We start from the raw sequence: 20,543 nt of genomic DNA, 5'->3' as shown, positions 1-20,543 counted from the left end.
TTTTTTTTTTTTTTTTTTTTATTATTCAATACAAAGTTCTATATGTGCCTGAAAATGAGAAAAATTAAGGAATATAAATTATAAAAGTATAAAACGTCATATATAAAAATATATTTTTATTTAATATTTTCTTATTTGCGTGAATGAATGTGTGTGTGTGTATATTATTTTTTTTTATTATTTTTTTTTTGTTCTCACTTCATGCTCTATTCCATAATAGGTATCATTATGAATATATACTACGAAGTTATATATCCCCTGTTCCATATCTTCTAATCTATTTAATAAAAAAAAAAAATAATAATAAAATGAAATAATATAATGTGTATAAAATAAATATTTATTATTATGTGGACAATAATTACATATATAATTTTTCCCTATAAAAAATGTAGAGCTTCAAAAAAATTATACATATATATATATATAGCTTACGTGAATGATATAACTGATACTTTTTTTAAGTTGTTATTATTGAATCGTTTAATTGATATAGATTCATCTTGTTCTGTATCATGAAGAATAGCAAACCTATGAAAAATATAATATATAAAAAATAAAAAAAGAATGAGGGTATATTTACAAATTAACTCATATATATATATATATATATATATATATATATATATATATATATATATATACATATATATTTATTTTTTTTTTAGTTGGTTCCTTTTTTTTTTTCTTTACCATTGGACATTCTGAGAAGATGCTTCTTTTCCTGTTCTGTTCAGGAAATTGAAAAAAATCTTTATAACTATTTCATTTGAATTATGCGAATTAATTTTAAAAGCATATTTATTTTGACTCCTAAAATGTTGATTGCATGGTATATTTATATACGAATTTGTTGTATTCCTAATTTTCTCTTCATTTTCATTTATTTGTTCACTTTCTGAATGAATGTCTTTATAAAATAATTTGACATTCATATTAAAGACAGGCAATTGTAAAATAAAATTTATTTGTGTTATATCAAATATATTTAAAGAATATAAATAAGACTTATCCCATTTAATTAATTGGTTAATATTATATATATCTAATTGTTTTAATTTATATATTTGATATTCCGTTATATCTTTAATAATATATAAAGAATTTGTATTGGGCTTTATTTTTTGATTTATACAATTAAATATTAAAATTAACTTTTTTATATAATTATAATTACGAAATAATAAACAAATATCAATAAAAGCATTAATAACTCTAGCTATCTGATCCATTACTAATTTTAAATCAATATGATAATCAACCGTTTCATATGTACATTCATAAAAACGTGATAATAATAAAAGATATGTTTTTACATTAGGCATATTCATATCTATATCCAAAGGTATTTGATTTCTTAATTTTACATTATATTTATCTTCATTATGTCTTAATGGTATATCATCAAATTCTTTTGCTTGTGCAACTAATTCAAATATGTCGTAAAATTCGAGAGAATCATTTTTTAAAGTCGAAAAATCATTCTCCATATTATCATTTAATTTATTTATATTACTATTCATATTGTTATTATCATCGTTCGTATTATCCCTATCATTTATATTATTACCATTTGTATTATTTTCCATATTATTCACTTTGATAGCCCCATCATTTAAACTATCAACATGATTCATTGTATTATCATCATCATTTATACTATCAACATGATTTACTGTGTTATCATCATCATTTGTACTATTCATATTATTCATTTTATTATTTTTATTTTTCTTTCCATCTTTTATAGAGGTATAAAAAAAATAAACGGTTTCACATTTAATATAATACATTGATGCTATATGACCTAAAGGTGTAGGATAATAATTGAGAATATAATTTTCTTGTACAACCTCTAGACATTTATTTTGAACTAAAAATTTAATACCGTTTTCTATTACATCATTTATATGATCGTATATAATTTTTTTTGCATGTGTTGATAATTTACTATTTTCAAAGAATTGCACATATTGTACTTCTTTTATATAATAAGATGGGTTTGAAAATAATCTTTTAAAATAATAAGATTTGGTTAAATAATTAAAAATATCTTCTTTATTATTTATAACATTTGAACATATTTCAGCATTTATATGTTCATTAAAGTTTTCCATAATATTTGATTCAATATTCATAGGATGATATAAAAAATTTTTAATCGCATTTTTACGTTTTTCTTGAACTAATAATATTGCTAATGCTTTATCATCAAATTGTGGTCTTCCTGCTCTTCCAATCATTTGTAATAAATCAGTATATGGAATATCTTTATATTTTTTAGTTTTTGCATCATAAAACTCATTTCCTTTAATTATTACTAAATAAGCTGGTAAGTTAATACCCCATGCTAGGGTTGATGTACATATTAATATTTGTATTATTTTATTTAAAAATAAATATTCGACAATACTTTTATCATTTTCATTTAAACCTGCATGATGTATACCTATTCCATATTTCAAAACTTCTTTTAAATGTTCATTTTCAATCAAATTTAAATAATTTTGAAATAATATATTTGCAACATTTTTTTTTTCTTCTTCTGATAATTTATTATTATTATTATTAAATAATATGTTATAATCATAGATTTCATTATAACCAAAATTATTATTATTATTATTATTATTATTATTATTATTATCATTATTATGTATTTTATTATCACTATTGTCATCATCATTATTATATTGTTTGTACTCCTTTTTAATTTTATCATTACCTAATGTCTTTTTTTTCATATATCCAAAAAAACCTTTATTATTATCATCATAATTGTTATATTGATTTATATACTCTTCATTGGTTACACTACTCTTTTTATAATAAGACATATTGTTATAAGAAATAATATTATCATTTCTATTCATATTCTTTTTATGTTCCATATATTCAAACGTTTTTATATTTTCTCCTATATTATTATCACCTTCATTCATAATATCTTTATTATTAATTTTATTTTTTTTATTCTTCTTTTGTGTGTTCAGTAAAAAATCAATGTGATTTTTATCATTTAATAAATTACCCACATGAAGAAAATTCAAATTATGAGAACTCAGATTTAGTGATATAATATCATAAGCCGTAAGTCTTGTTTGTCTTCTTGATGAAACGAAAATTAGCACATTTTTTGTTTGAGCATATTGATTTATAGAATCAAAAACATTTTTATTCATAACTGACATTCTATTACAATATGCCTTTTGTGGGAACCCTAAAATATGTGTTTTACATGGTACTATACGACATGATGAAGGGAAATTAAAAAGATAATTTTCTTTTACATCTAGCCATAAAATTAAATCATCAACACTTGTTATAACAGTTGTTAAACCAATTAGTCTTATTTTCTTATTTAATTCATTTTGCATATTTTTAAATCTATTAACTAATATTTCAATAACACCTCCTCGATTTTCTTGTCCTAATAAATGTATTTCATCAAATATTATTAAATTCATATTTTTAACAAATTTTTTATTTTTCCAATTTCTTGTTATTACATCTAATTTTTCAGGAGTACATATAATTATATTACTCTCAGCAATATTTTCTTTATTCTCATTCTTATCACCAGTTAATTCAATTACATTTTTATTAAATAAACTTTTAAACTTGGGTTTCCAGCTTTTATATCTTTCATTTACTATAGCTTTCATTGGGCAAATATAAACTGATTTTTGATCTTCGCACCTTAATAGGTTTCTTAAAATACACAGCTCTCCAATAACTGTTTTTCCACTACCTATTAAACAAAAAAATAATGAACAATGAAATATAAATGTTAAAATATATATATATATATATATATATATATATATATTATAATATCCTCTTTTCTTTTTCTTTCTTTTTATTTATTTTATTTTATTTTACCCGTTGGGGCACCCAATAATATATTTTCGTCCGTATGAAATGTTGCGTGAAACATCTGCGTTTGAATAGGATTAAAATATTTAAAGGAAAAAAATTTTATATAATTTGGAACGTTCAATATATTGGTTGACAAAGGTGTCAATGGTAGTATTTCAGAAAATACATTTATTTTTTGATTAATAAATAAATTGTTAGTATTAAATATATGAACAAATGATAAATTACACCAATTCAATGATAAGAACTGAACTGTAATTTGAGGTGGTATTTGATTAGATAATGGAAATTCAAAAGATATGTCATGTATTTTCTTCCTATCTTTTTTATGTATTGAAAATTTTTGGAAATATAATATATCATTGTTTAATGTATTTAATAGAAAAATATGAAAATTTTCTATTATATCATTCCATTGATCTGACCATATAGTATTTGTTAATTTTACATTTAAATTAATTTTCATTATAGTTTGTGTTATAGGTTGAATATAACCATCAATATATAAATTTGGTATAATATTTCTATAATATAAAATTTGATTAGTATATATTTCATTTCTCATAAAAAATAATAATTCATTTTTACTAAGATTTTCTATTGACTCATAAGTTAAATTCTTCTTTTCTAAAATATTAACTGCTGCTTCTTTTAAATATACAGTATAATTTTGATTCCTTCTATTATTATTACTATAATTATTGTATGTATTATTATATTCATTATCTTCATTTATATCAATTAAATGTACCCCAACATTTCTATCTGATATATTATTTTTTTTATCATATTCCTCATTATCCTTTTTTATATTCTTCAATCTATCCTTATTTGTAACAATGGCTTTTTTATTTTTTTCTAACATTTCATTTTTGTAACAGAAATGTCTAAAGATTCCACAATTAATTGGTAACCTTCTCAAAATAGATACAATAAGATTATGTGTATTCATTATTAAATTAGATATATTCTTTAGAATATTTAAACATATATCATAATATGCATATAATATTCTTATAATATTCTGTACAATGTAATTTATTTCACAAATTATAGAAAAATTATTTATTTGTAATCTTCTTAAATATACTTCAATTAATATACGTAATGTCATATTTTTAGATTCATCATATTCTTCTTTTATATCACATTTTTCTTTTAAATAAAGAAAATCTTTCATATCTTCATTTCTAATCTGTATATTTTCAAATTCTTTTGCTTTACTAATTACTTGAATAATTTCTATATAATTATTATTCTGAATATTTTCTGCAAACATTCCAATAGTTTTATAATCTACATAATATTTAGCAGCTATTTGACCATAGAATGTACCAATAAAATCATTTGTTAGAAGTACTCTTCTAACTAACTTATTTTCACTTAAATTTTGAATAGCTTTCATTATAATTTCTTTTCTTTTATTATATAAATTTAAATCATTATTTATATCTGCATCATATAAATAAGGATTCTTTTTCATACGTATAAACAAATAGGTATATTCTAACCATTTTATTCCATCTTCAATATTTTTTATTGTTCCTATACTTATTTCTGCATTTAAATGATTTTCTATATTTTTTAAAAAATTAGATTCAATAATAGTATTATTTGTTAATAATTTGATATATTTATATAACTTGGTTCTTTCTGTTATTAAAATAGCATGACCATGACTTTCATATTGGGGTCTACCACATCTACCAAATATTTGATTTATATCTAATATATCCATATCTTCTAATTTACCACTTTCTGATGAAAAATAATTAGTTCCTTTAATTATTACAGTATGTACAGGTAGATTAACACCCCATGCAAGTGTTGAAGTACAACATAATACATTAAAAACTTTTTTTTTAAATAAACTTTCTACCAATATCTTATCTGATCTACTCATACCAGCATGATGAATAGTACATCCATATTCATAAAATTGTTTAATATAAAGATTATTTGATTTCTTAATCTTCTTTTTAATATCATTATCTGTATATATGTTATTTACAAAATAATCTATTTCATTATTTTTCAATGCATGATTAATTAAAAATTCGATAGTTTTATTTGTCTCATTTCTAGAACATACAAATATAATACATTGTTTATCTTTTTTAAGACTATTTATTATTTCATTATATGTATATATATTTTTAGCAATATATAATTTATTATTATTTTCTTCATGTATTCCATATAATGTTTTATCTAATTGAATTGATCGATATTTTTCGCTAAAATAATAACACATATCATTTTCAACTTTTAAAAAATCACGTACATCCTTATAATTAGGTAGTGTAGCTGACATAGCCATTATTCTTCTAATCGATTGTGATGTTTCTGAATATTGTAAAAATCGAGAGACAATAGTTTCAATAACATCACCTCTATCTGTATTTAATAAATGTACTTCATCTAATATTAAACATTTTATATATTTAATTAAAGATTCATCAGATACTGTTGTTGAATAATTACTATTTCGTAAAAGAATATCTAGTTTCTCTGGTACTGTTACTATTATATGTACTTGTTCAAGTTCTTTTGAGCTTAAACTATATTCTTTTGTATATTCACATACATTCAAATTAAATATTTTTAATTTTTTTCTGAACAAATTTGTTATTTCAAATACTAATGATTTCATAGGTGCAATATAAATTATTTTAAATTCTTTAGAATTTATATATCCACAATAATTTTCAACATCACCACCATCATCATCATCATCATCAAAATCATTATTATTATCATCGTCATCATCAAAAGGTTTGTCACCATTATCACTTAAATGGATAAGATCCTGATCACTATTATTATTATTATTATCATTATTATCATTATCACTATTATTATTATTATTGTCAAGGTATTTATTAGATTCATTATACCCATAACTATTCAGTTCATGCTTACTATTTTCATTGTCATCATTTCTTTTCTTCATATCATCATCATATGATGATAACCCATTTTTTATCAAATACGATTTAACAATTTTTTCCAAATTAATTTTATTTTGTTCACAGAATAAAATAATTTGCTGTAAAATAACTAATAAGGCTATATTTGTCTTTCCACATCCTGTAGGCGCACATACTAACAAATTTTTATTACTTCTGAAAGCAGAATTAAATACTTTCGATTGTACATAATTAAAATATTCAAAATCAAATATATATTTATGCCAGAAAGGTAAAACATTTACTGAAACTAATTCCTTTTTATCAAATTGTAAATTTTCTAATCTACTTATTCTGACCTTTGTAATATTGTCTGTATATGAATAAACCGTATTTTTTGGTACATGTATTTCTTCTAATTTATCTTGATCATTTGGTATATAAATTTTTTTCATCTGGTTATATGAATCATCTCTTAACAAATATAAGAAATGATCAATTATTTTTTCTAAGTTTTCTTTTTTATATAAAATTTGTTGATTTTTTATTTTCTTAGAACTTTTATTAGTTATAAAAAAATTAGATACTAACGTATTTTCTTTTATAACTATTTGTTTACTTAATAATTTGATATCTTTTTCTATTTGTTCTTTATTTTTTATAATTTGTATTATAAAATCTAAAAAACGATCTCCTAACAAATCTACTAAACTATTTTCTAAATTCTCTGTTGTTAAAGTTATATATATTATTTCAATTAATAATTCATTTATTTCATTTATATAAATCTTCTTCATATTATTATTCTTATTTATAATAATATAACCCTCGTTATATTTAGAATTATTCACATTACTATCTTTATTATTATTATCAGTTAAGTCATTTTTACTGTTTAATATATTATAACATGTATTATAAACAAACATTAAACCAGATTCTTCATTTTCTTCATTCTCTAAAACTTTTCCATCCATATATTCTTTTAATATATTATCATTCCATCGGTTTTCTCTCAACAACTTCTTTAAATATTTTTTCTCTTCTATTAAGATGCTCTCGAAATTTTTATAGAACTTGTCATCATCATCTATATTATCATCTTCATTAATATCACATATATTATTAGCATCATCTATATCTTTATATTTTTTAAAAAAGGCGTTTTTTTTTATATAATTAATTGCATCGTCAATATTCCATTCCTTATTTTTCTCAGAATAATCTTGATATGAATTTATTTTAAACTTTTCATTAATTCTTTCCTTCATGTCTTATTTTTATATATTATTACCCTAAATACAGTCTTAATTATTTTTACACATAAGTTGTGTACCTATTTATTTATATTAAATTAATTTATTATTATTATTATTATTTCTTTTTCTTTTTTTTTTTTTTTTCATTGTCTATGTGAACTTTTAACAAAAAGCCAAGACATTATATTTTTTTCTATAAAAAAATATATATGACAAAACTATAATAATGCGTTTAAATTAGGTATGTATATGATTATTTTGTGGTAATATTAAGGGTGCTTAATTAGATTAAACAAATAAACATAATGTTTATAAATTAATTTTATATCACATTTATATATTACAAAAGGATAAAAATTCATGCCTTCTATAAATATAAATAATAATATATATATATATGTTTATTTATTTGTAATAATGTATCATTAATGTTTTATAATTTTACATTATCTCAAAAAATAACTTTTTACTTAAATTTAAAAAGTATTTATTTCTTCTCACTATCACATTTCACAATGAAATAATATACATATATATATATATATATATAAAACGACACTTTATTTATAAATATTATTTAAAACCGAAAAATCTTTATAATTTCTAAATTATAATATGGTCAGAGTGGTTTTATATATCTTTCCTTCTCTTGTACTTAATAAAAATGTGGCAACTGTTTTTCTTTTATAAAAATATTTCTATTTTAATCTTTATATGTATATTGTTTTTAAAAAGGTTCATATATATGTATATATTATTATATATATAATATAATTTAGTACTAAAAGAAAAATATATTTTTTAATATTTTATTATTACTTCAAAATAATAAATATTTATATATCTATATATATAATCTATTTATTTATATTTTTCTTTTATGTTTTTATTTTTTTTTATATAGTTTTTATTTTTTTTTTAAATTAAACTATATCATTTTAAAAATATATGTATATTAAAGCATTAATGTATTCATATATTATATGATCATAAAACAAATAAAAATAATATAAAGGTGTTATTATAATTTTATGTACACAATATGTAATATTTATATTTTTTAAAAACAAGTAAAAATAAAATAACATATAAATATAAATATATACAATATATATTTTTATATATTAATATATATGTATTAGTATATTATATGTATAATTTTGTTCGGCTTAAAAAAAAAAAAAATATATATATATAACAACTAAAAAAATAATAGTAATTAGAATTAAAAATACAACTTGTAAAATAACAACATTTTAGCCACATGTATATATATTTATAATTTTTCACTATATATTATTTGATTACATATTAAAATATTTTATATACGTATAATTAAAAAGGAAAATAATATCTTTTTTAATTTTTTTATTTTTTTTTTTTGAAAATACCAAAATATATAAATATAAATAAATATATATAAATATATATAAATATATATAAATATATATATTTTTATATGTCACATGTTTTTCTTGTATCCTCATTAAATGTCTATTATTATTGCTTACTGAAAAGAATTATAACATATATATGTATGTATCATTTTTTAAATATATATATATATATATATATATATTATATAACATTTTTGTTATATACATATTAACATCCACAACAAGCTGGGTCAGCAGTAAAATCTTTATGAACATCGAAATCATCTGATGAGCATTTTTTGGATGATACAAATTTATTTCCAAATATTAAAAATCCAAATGATAAACCTAAAACAACAGCTACAAATAAACCAACATTAAATGTCATAACTATAAGCATAAGTAAATAATCCCATGAATATATTACGAATGATAATAACATTCTATAGGAATTATTTTTTAATAAAACTAAGCTCTTAAATATATTTGTATCATTCGTCTTTGGTAAGGAATGTTCAACATTTAATCTGACGACTTTAAGTCCTACTGATATTATACCAAAGAAGAAACATAAAACCAACGACATATAGTAAGAGAGGGCCTACATAAAAAAAAAAAAAATAATAAAATAAAAAAACATATATATATATATATATATATATATATATATATATATATTTAAATATAATTATATAATACATCATCTTATAAATAGAAGATAGTATATATATAAATAAAAAAAAAAAAAAATACATATGCATTATAATACCACCTTTAACTCCAATTTTTTATTTACATATATTTTCTTATTACCGTTTTTGTTTCCCATTTATTAAATAAAATGATTGTGTGTGTAGTCAATTGAAAGGACATTGGCATAGATTCAGCATGTTCGACAATATCAATATTATCATTATCTTGTAATTGAACAACTGTATCTTCTTCTTTTTGTAAATTCTCTTTTATTATATTACTATATTTATCATAGTGTTTCCAACAATTATACATAAATGATAATTTATTCTTACAACAATTGTGAGCACATGATATTTTAACAGATGGATTACAAGTACTATTGTCACCTTTGTTAGCTAGGACAATGAATAATTTTAATATTAAAATAATATAGACATATATATTCTTACACATTTTTAAAACAAAACAAAAAAAAAAAAAAAAAAAAAAAATTTAAATATAATAAAATAAATTAAAAATTTAAAAGTGTTTATCCATATATTCAAAATATGAAATGGAGAAAAATAAGCTCTCCTATTTTATTATAATAATTTATATATGTAAGTCAACGTTTCGATTCAATATATATATATGTATGTGTGTATGTACGTATAGTGGTTCAATTATCATATATGCAATTTATATCTAAATATTCTGTTTTTATTTTATATTTGTAAAAGAAAAAAAATAAAACTCTTCCTTCCCTTTAAAAATTATATTATTAATATGTGTATATTATCATTTTTAAAAATATATTGTTCTAAATATATATATATATATATATATAAAGATATTTGAAATAATACCAAAAAAAAAAAAAAAATGGAAATACAGAATATTTTCCATATATTTTAAATCATATCATATATTTAATATTAACAAAAAAGTTTACTTGTTATTTTTTTTAATAGTAACTCTTTTTTTTATTATTATTATTTTTTTTAATCTTAGTGCTTATATATATGTATTATCATAAATATAAATAATATTATTACAAATATGTATTATATATATAATATATATATTATATTATGATCAAAATATAATATTAGTGTATTATTATTTTATTCTTTTATTTTTAATACTTTTTACAATACAAATTGTATACAAGGATTTGATGAATAAATAAATAAACATGATAATTTTGTAAATAATATATGCTCTTCTCAAAATAAGATTTGTATATATATTATATATAATAAAGGAAAAAAAATACATTTATGTATAATATATATATATATATATATATATATATATATATATATATATACAATATAATATAACTAATATATGAATATGATATATTTTTATTAGGTTGCAAAAATATATATATATATATATATATATATATATATATATTATATATCACTATGTATATAAATAGTATATATATAATATTACATATATATATATATATATATATATATATGCACATTAAATTACAAAAACCAATTTGTAAAATAAGTTTTACATTTTTTCTTTGTGCGTATATTATTTCATTCTTATATTAAACTTATCTTTTGTTTATGATTTTATTACTTGTTCTTATTACTAAGTCTCATATGATAAGCATATAAAATATATATATGCTAATTTCCAAAAAGGAAAAAAAAAAAATAAAATAAAATAAAAAAAAAAAAGGTGCAAATAAAGTAACCTTATATTACTATATTATTATTTTATTATTATTTTATTTACTTTTTTTAAATGCTTAGTTTACAAAAATATATGAATAATATGTAATGGATTTTTGGTGTTGAGAGAAAAAAAATAAAAATAAAGAAAAATAAAATAAAATAACAATTGGTATAATTATTATATTATGTGTATGTATAAATATAAGTAAAAGAACTAAACTACGTATCTTGTATATATATTATATATTTGTATGTATCGTCACATAAAGTATATTGGCGAACATTAAATGGAATAAAAACACATACATATATATTTATATATATATATATATATATATATATATATTGTGCATAACATAATGAATATATTTTATTTTTTTTTTATTTTTGCCTTTTGTGTGTAATATATTTTAATTTTTTGTCCTTCTAATTTTATAACTTGGATAAATATTCACTAACACCTTCTTCTGATGGTTTCATGGCTACCTTTCCTTTTTTCCAGTTAGCTGGGCAGACATCTCCATGTTGTTCATGGTGTTGTACAGCATCAATAATTCTTAAAACTTCTTCAACTGATCTACCAATTGCTAAATTATTAACAAGTAAATGTTGAACAACACCTTGCTTGTCAATTAATACAAATGCTCTTAAGGATACACTATCACCAAACAACACATTATAACTTCTAGATATACTTTTAGTAATATCAGATATTAATGTATGTTGGATATTTCCTATACCTCCTTTAGCTAATGGTGTTTTTTTCCATGCCAAATGAGTATATTTACTATCTACACTACATCCTATTAATTCAACATTCCTTTCTTTAAATGAATCAAGAGCCTTATCTAATGCAATAATTTCAGATGGACATACAAACGTAAAATCTAGTGGATAAAAATATAATAATACATATTTCTTTCCAATAAAATCATGTAAATTTACTTCTCCAAATGTGTTATCTGCAAAAACTGCTTCAGCTTTGAAAAAAGGGGCTTCTCTTCCTACATATGATGCCATTTCTGATTTTATAGTTTTTTTATAAAAAAAAAAAAAAAATTAAACACAGGATTTAATATAAAACTTTATATATATATATATATATATATATATATATTAGCTTCTCAAGAAGTGTATAAATAAATATATAATTTTTTATATATTTATATTTTTTATTTTAAGAAGGATAAAAAAAAAAAAAAGAAAATTCTACTGAAAAATATATTTATAAAAATATAATTTGAAAAAATATGTATTTTATAATATATATATCTTTATGTATTCATAAAAAATAAACCTTAAATAAAAATATTAGTATTTTCTTTTTTTACATATTATTATTTTATTTATTTATTTTTATTTTTTTCTAATAAAAGCAATTTTAAATGAAATAAAAAAAATATGAGTATTATATTAAAATAAATAAATAAATTCAATTGTTTTTTTTTCTTTTTTTTTTTTAATACATGTTTGGTTTTTAAACGTATGTCATGTATATATAATACATATATATAATATATATAGGAAGATATAATACTATGTATAATATATATATTATATATATATATATATATATATATATATTATTTATAATCGTATTTTTTTATTTTAAAAAAATTAATAAAAATATATATAATGATACTATTTTTTTAATATTATAATATATTATTTGAATAACTATATTCTATCGTATTCATTTTATTTTATATGTAATATCATATATATATTTATATATAATAAACCACAAATAATAAATATTAATATAATATTTTTTTGTAACGAATTAAATGAAATTAACATGCCAAATTTCATATTTTATATTAATATATATACTTCTACAAGAGTAGTACAATATTTTTTTATATTAAAATAATATTATATTTTTAATTCTTTATATGTATGTGTAAGAAATATATATATAAATATATAATATAGCACAGTATGAATATATATATTATAATACGTATATATTATATTATATATATATTTTTTTTCATTTGATATGTAATTTTTTTCATTAATTTAAAAAAAAAAAGGAAAAAAGTTCTTTTTAAGTATATGAAAAAAAATTATTCATATCTTTTTTTTTTTTTTTTTTTTTTATCTTGAAAAGCGAAAAGAATATCAAGCATTCAATGTCTTAAAATTTTAAATTATTTAATGGTCTCAATTAAATTATACATATGGGTATCGTTTTGTTTATTAACAAATATACAATTTATAGTTGTATTAAATATATATCCCATTTATAATTAAAAAAAAATATATATGTCATTCAATATATGTATTTCTTTTTTTAAGATAATATAGAATAATATTAAAGTTAGGGGGGAAAAAAATTTTGTGTTCATTATATGTTGTTGCTGTAAGAGCTACATAACTTATGCTTGTATTAATAGAATAAATAAAAATGAATAAATAATTATATTTATATGTGAAAAATGGAAAAATAAAAAATTAATATTTATATGTAAAAAATGTAAAAAATCAATTCATATTTATGTGTAAAAAATGTAAAAAATCAATTTATTATTCGGTCGAAATTTTAAATACATATGTAAATATATTTATATTATCATTGTGTAAATCATCATATGAATATATTATAAAAATATTATTTATTTATTATTTTATATATATATATATATATATATATATATATATATATTTGTTTATTTTTTTTTTTATTTTTTTTTTTTTGTATAAATGTAGAAAAAAATCAAATAAAAATAATAAACAATTTAAGAAAAAAAATAATTCATCTTGCATTTTAAGCAGTCACAATACAATGATATGTTAATTATGACGCTCAAGCAAATTCATTTATTTTTTTTTTATTTTTATTTTTTCTTTTTTTTATATTTATTTATGTATTTATTTTACCTCTCTTATGGTACATTTTCTAAGTTTTTGATTGTATTCTTATTGGATCTACCACAGTTAAATCTTCCACATAATCATTAAATAAATAGTTGAAGACGTAATATGAAGAAGGAAAGTTATAATACATATGATTTAAATTAATTGATTCTTCCACAGATATGTTAGTATTTTCGCATTTTTTAAAATCATACATAATATCATATTTGTTTTGCGAATTATCAGGAAATTTAATCTTTGCCTTATCTTCATTTTCGTCTTTACTATAATATGTGGAAGATTTATAATATGAATCATACATATCATAAGTTGATGGTAAATTGAATACATCCAAAGGTAATAATAGAGGTATGTCATTTGTTTTATTATTTTGTTTCTCATTTTTTATATTTCCTTGTTGATTATCCTCCTCTTCGCTATAAAAATACATATCCTTTTTTAACTTCTCTAAAGTAGGGTTATAATAATTATATTCCAATTCAAATTTTATATTCATATCTTTTAAGCGGTTGGAATAATGCAAATAGGATATACAACGTTCCCATCTATAATTTTTGATGTACTCTAAGGATTTCTTTAATTCCTCTTCTTTTCTTAACTTTGCATTCTTATCTCTGTGTTTTTGCTCCTACAAAAATATACAAATGAAAAATTAAATATAAATGTATATATATATATATAAAGATATATGACAAAAATATTATATTTATATGTTTTTTTTTTTTTTATTGTACATCTTCCATAACAGGCAACAATATGCACTGAAACTTATGTTGAGTCGAAATGTAACAGATATCACTCATCTCATTGTTAATAAATTCCGTCAATTTTGAATATCCTATTTGATCGATATTTATACTTTCCTTGTACACATTTTTGTATATTAAGGGCAATCTGCTAAGGGAAAATCCTAAATATATAAAAAAAAATATAAATACATTAGTATATTAATATTATTTTTATATACTTGCACCTATATTATATATATTTTTATCCATATATTTAATTAATCATAATTATATTTATTATTATAATAATAAGGATTAATTTTTTTTTTTCTTTTTTATGGACTACCTTTGGATTTTGTTTTATCCTCTGAAAAACTATATAATAAATAACTAATCCTACTTTTTATTAAGTTAATTGAATTTTCCTTATGGTTTTTCAAGGCAGGTGTTTGATTAACATGCAATCTGGATACATAAGTTTTGGAAATGGATGTGGAAGTAAATATAGGAATAATGTTATTATTAAAATAGGATAAAATATTCAAATCTATGCATTTTTGTAATATATGTATAATCCTTCCTAATTTCATTGTCCTGAAAATATAGGGTCCTGTGTGTTTTAAGGTCTCCGCTAGGATATATCTTCCTCCTTTGTGGTTATTATCATCTAAAAAAAAAATAAAAAATAAATATATATATATATATATATATATATATATATATATGTATATATTTAAATATGTATGTACATAGATATATTTCATATATATATAACACAACAAATAATGTAAGTACATGAAAAAAAAAAAAAAACAAAAAAAAAAAAAAAAAACCACAAAAACTATTGAGTTGTTTTTTCTTTTTTTTTTTTTTTTTTTTTTTTCCGTTAAATAATACATAGGTAAAAACAAATTACTATATATTGATGTTGTAAAAACGTGTAACATATGAAAAGTGCAAATGTGTATATATAGTATATTAAATTTTGTGTGTAATTATATATTATATGTACAGCTAAATATTTTTTCAAAATATTATTTATCAAAAATAATAAAAAATATAATTTTTTTAAATGTTAAATAAATATATACATATATATATATATATATATATATATTTATAACTCATTTTTTTTTTTTTTTTTTTCTTTTCCATTTTTTTAACATATATTAAACAACTTTAATTAAATGTAAAAATATATATATATGTACAAACAATATAGTCATTCACATATACATATATTTTTTTATTATTTTATTATTTTATTATTTTATTTTATTTTTTTCGATTTTACTGGATTGAAGTCTAAATCTATCAATGATATGAATAAAGATTAATGGAATATAAGAAGATATATTTTCATTATCATCATTAGGATTGATGAAATAATCTCTGGAAATTCCTTTAATATAAATACATGTATTTTCATTATTATATGTTTTTTTGTAATAGTTTTTTGATTTTTTATCTTCTTTTTCCTGTGAGTCATTTTTGATCGTATAAAATATATCTAGTATATCGTCTTTACAAATATTAATGAAGTTGTTATTCAATATAGAACAATCTGGAAAATATTTATTAATTTTTCTTTTTATTTCATTAGCTTCAGGTAATATTCTCTCATAGTATAGATATTTGATAATGAGATATATTAATTCGCTATGTACTTGTTTCATTTCAACAACATCATATCTATTTTTGTAAATCTTCCTATAAATATATAAACAATTACAGGAAAAATTCCTATTCGGATTTCTTCCATACATATCCATATTAAATGGGGGTTCTCTTCTTGTCCTATTATATCTATCATATAGCATATTTTTTTTAAAATTTTTTTTCGCATGACAATTATTTCTAGGAAAATCTGATCTGCGATTAATCCTTGGAGCATTATTATTCATATCAGAGCGTTGATACCTAATCATACTATTTTCATGTACATTTCCATATCTTTCATTATTTGCATTGAATATCCTGTCCTTGTTACACATTCTTAAATTTAAGGTTCCATAATTTGTGTTTCTTACAGAAGGATCATCCATTGTTGAATATAATTGATTCTGGATTAATTCCTCGGAAATTTGTGGGCCACTATTATAATTAGAAATATTTAAATTGTAATTATTCCACATAGGCATAGACATATTATTAGGAAGCACGTATTCTGTGTTGTAATATTTTTCATCAAAATTAGGAGTGGTATCCATATTACAGCAATACATATTTTCCATCTTATTAGGCATTATATATGTCCCATCAGGATATGAATTCATTTCCTTGTAATTAGTGAAATCCTCCATAATATTAAAGAAGGGGAAAATAATAAAAAAAAAAAAAAAAAAAAAAAAGAGAGAGAGAGAGAGAGAGAGAGAATAAAGTGATTTTATTATAAGAATAACGTATGTAATATGCAAAAAAAATTTACATATAAATTGTTGGACACAATTATATGTTTAAATATTAGTTTATAATTTAATATTCTATCTAAAAATAATATACCATAAACGTATAATTATAAATATAAAATAAAGGACGTATGAATAAATACAAAAATATAGTAGTTATTAAAGATATATATTGTATATTATATATATTGATGAAATAAAAAAAATAAATAAATAAATTCAATCTATCATATGAAAATCATACATTTATTGGTACATATTATATATAGATTATACTTCCCCAAAATACGCTTATATAATTAAAATATCATAAGATGGGGTAGGCATACATATAAAAAATTCTATAATATTATATTTATATAAATATTAAAAACATATGTGTAATATGAAAAAAAGACATTATATGAAATGTATATAATATAAATATAAATATAGGAATTAAAATAACAGATACTAATATAAAATTATATTAATTTATAGGATATTATATATATATATATATTGTAATAATTAAACTCTGTATATTTAGTTAAAATATATAAACGATAAAATAATTATAAGATATATACTTTATATTGGACTATCAAATTATATATAAATAAAAATACTACATATTCTTAAAGATGTATACTTATTATAAATGTTGTTGCTATAAAATATTTATATAACTAAAATGAAATATAATATGAATAGATGATGTATATGTAGACTCATAAAAAATGGAAGATTATATGATAGTCTTTATTTGAAAAATAATTTATGTATAAATAAAGTAGATATTAACATTCTATAATGTGCTAATAAAATATATGTGCTTGGAAAAAATTATAATGTATAATATATGTATTAAAATATAATTATATAAAGGTATATACTATATATATTGAGTTAAAATTTATATATTATAATTTATATTATAAAATGAAAAAAATTATAAACATACTATATATATATATATATATATATATATATGTCGAATAAGTGTTTATTACTTCATTTATAAATACAGTTATATTTTTATAATTTATCAAAGATATTATACAAGAAATCTACATAATAGTACATGATTAGAAATATATATACATAATATAATACATAATACATATGATTTGATATGTTGTTTTATATATTATACATAAAATATGTTAAAACATATTAGTACTTCCTATAATTATAATAGTTTTACTACTAATTTTTATTTTTTTCCCTTATATGATAATTATATGCTCATTACAGAAAATAAGTAAAATATTTAATTAATACATTGATATATAGATATATAGTTCGAAATATTACATATAAATGTTTATATAATATGTATTTGTCTATTTTATTTAATATCATTATATTTTATATCACTATGTTTAGTATACTTTCATGTTATATAATTCTATTTTTGTACTATATTTTTAATATCACATATATAATATATATATATATATATAATATGATTATAATGTCTATATGTGTGTGTACAAATAATAACAGGCATAAAAATATTATTACTATGTAAAGACATATGAACGTACTATATATCTTGTAATATATTATATTATATATACATTTTGTTTTATCTATTATATTTATGATATTATGAATATAAATATATAAAATATATAATTATATATTAAAATAATAATTAAAATATAATTTCATTTTAAGATAATATGAAAATTTTTTTTTTTATAGAAACTTTGAAAAGAAAAAATTTTTCCTTTTTTCCTTTATATAATAAATAAATAATTTTTAATTGTGTGAAAAAAAAAAAAATTAAAATAAATTAAGCAAAAATAGAAAAGGAAAAATTAAAATTATAAGAAATAATAAATCAATAATAAAAAGAAGATTGTAAAAAAAAAGACATGAACATGAAAAGAACCTATAAACTATAAATAATTGTATTATATATATATTACAAATAATATATGTCTAATTCAATAATTTCGTAATATTAAAATATTATGCTCAAATTTATAGAAATATATATATTATTAAAGTGTTCATAATATACGCATAATATATATATATATATATATATATATATATATATATTATCCTTTGTCTTTTATTATTTCCTTTTTTTTTTCCTAGGAATATTTATATTGAATTATGAGTACACATATAAGTCACACAGCTGATAAATAATTTAAAGCTTAATATAAAAAATCATTCTTGAAAAAATAATATAATTGTTTAATAAAATATATATAATATAAATTTGTGTGTGTATCTTGTGATATACTTTTTTTTTTAAATAAAAAAAAAAAATAAAATAAAATAATATTATTAAGCATATATACTATTACATTCTACAGACCCATATAACATACATTTATGTCCATAAAATCAATAATCATCAAAAGAAATATTATATATATTTATACTGAAATATTTGGATAATAAATATATAAAAAAAATTATTTTTGAACTTCATATATAGTATAAATATATGAAGAAATATAGGAATATAATAGTCTTCCTTTTAATAGATGTACTAGGCATTTATACATTATATTTCATAGGAAAAAATAAATATAGTAAATACTTTTTACCTATATTATAAAACATATTAATATATATATATATATATATAATATATATGAAATATTACGTATATTCCTAAATTTTATATAAGGATTATCTATAAAGAAATATATATATTTTTGTTTCTCCAAGAAAACATTTTAATCTAATCACATTTCAATTTAATTTTACTTATTTTTTATAAGGAA

The 20,543-nt window shown here is 18.5% G+C and overlaps 4 protein-coding genes across 4 annotated transcripts; all 4 read right to left on the bottom strand.

The window, feature by feature from the left end:
• Positions 1 to 21: 21 nt before the first annotated feature.
• On the bottom strand, positions 22 to 8,059 carry PADL01_1439100 (DEAD/DEAH box helicase, putative; the record flags this gene model as incomplete). Its single annotated transcript, XM_028684668.1, has 5 exons — positions 22 to 48; positions 199 to 277; positions 436 to 531; positions 694 to 3,751; positions 3,883 to 8,059. The coding sequence occupies 5 exons, from the start codon at positions 8,057 to 8,059 to the stop codon at positions 22 to 24; spliced, it is 7,437 nt and encodes a 2,478-aa protein (XP_028540724.1).
• Positions 8,060 to 9,652: 1,593 nt separating this feature from the next.
• Positions 9,653 to 10,572, bottom strand: PADL01_1439000 (copper transporter; the record flags this gene model as incomplete). The annotated part of the gene is made up of 2 exons (XM_028684667.1): positions 9,653 to 10,024; positions 10,237 to 10,572. 2 exons carry the CDS (start codon positions 10,570 to 10,572, stop codon positions 9,653 to 9,655), a joined length of 708 nt encoding a protein of 235 aa, XP_028540723.1.
• Positions 10,573 to 12,227: 1,655 nt separating this feature from the next.
• PADL01_1438900 (thioredoxin peroxidase 1) lies at positions 12,228 to 12,815 on the bottom strand (the record flags this gene model as incomplete). The annotated part of the gene is made up of 1 exon (XM_028684666.1): positions 12,228 to 12,815. The coding sequence occupies one exon, from the start codon at positions 12,813 to 12,815 to the stop codon at positions 12,228 to 12,230; it is 588 nt and encodes a 195-aa protein (XP_028540722.1).
• A 1,882-nt stretch (positions 12,816 to 14,697) lies between these two features.
• Positions 14,698 to 17,706, bottom strand: PADL01_1438800 (conserved Plasmodium protein, unknown function; the record flags this gene model as incomplete). The annotated part of the gene is made up of 4 exons (XM_028684665.1): positions 14,698 to 15,303; positions 15,410 to 15,585; positions 15,750 to 16,070; positions 16,698 to 17,706. 4 exons carry the CDS (start codon positions 17,704 to 17,706, stop codon positions 14,698 to 14,700), a joined length of 2,112 nt encoding a protein of 703 aa, XP_028540721.1.
• Between the last annotated feature and the right edge of the window lie 2,837 nt (positions 17,707 to 20,543).

Source organism: Plasmodium sp. gorilla clade G2, assembly GCF_900097015.1.
Source record: "Plasmodium sp. gorilla clade G2 genome assembly, chromosome: 14".
Taxonomy (NCBI): Eukaryota; Apicomplexa; class Aconoidasida; order Haemosporida; family Plasmodiidae; genus Plasmodium; species Plasmodium adleri (nom. inval.).
This window is presented reverse-complemented; position numbering and strand designations above follow the sequence as displayed.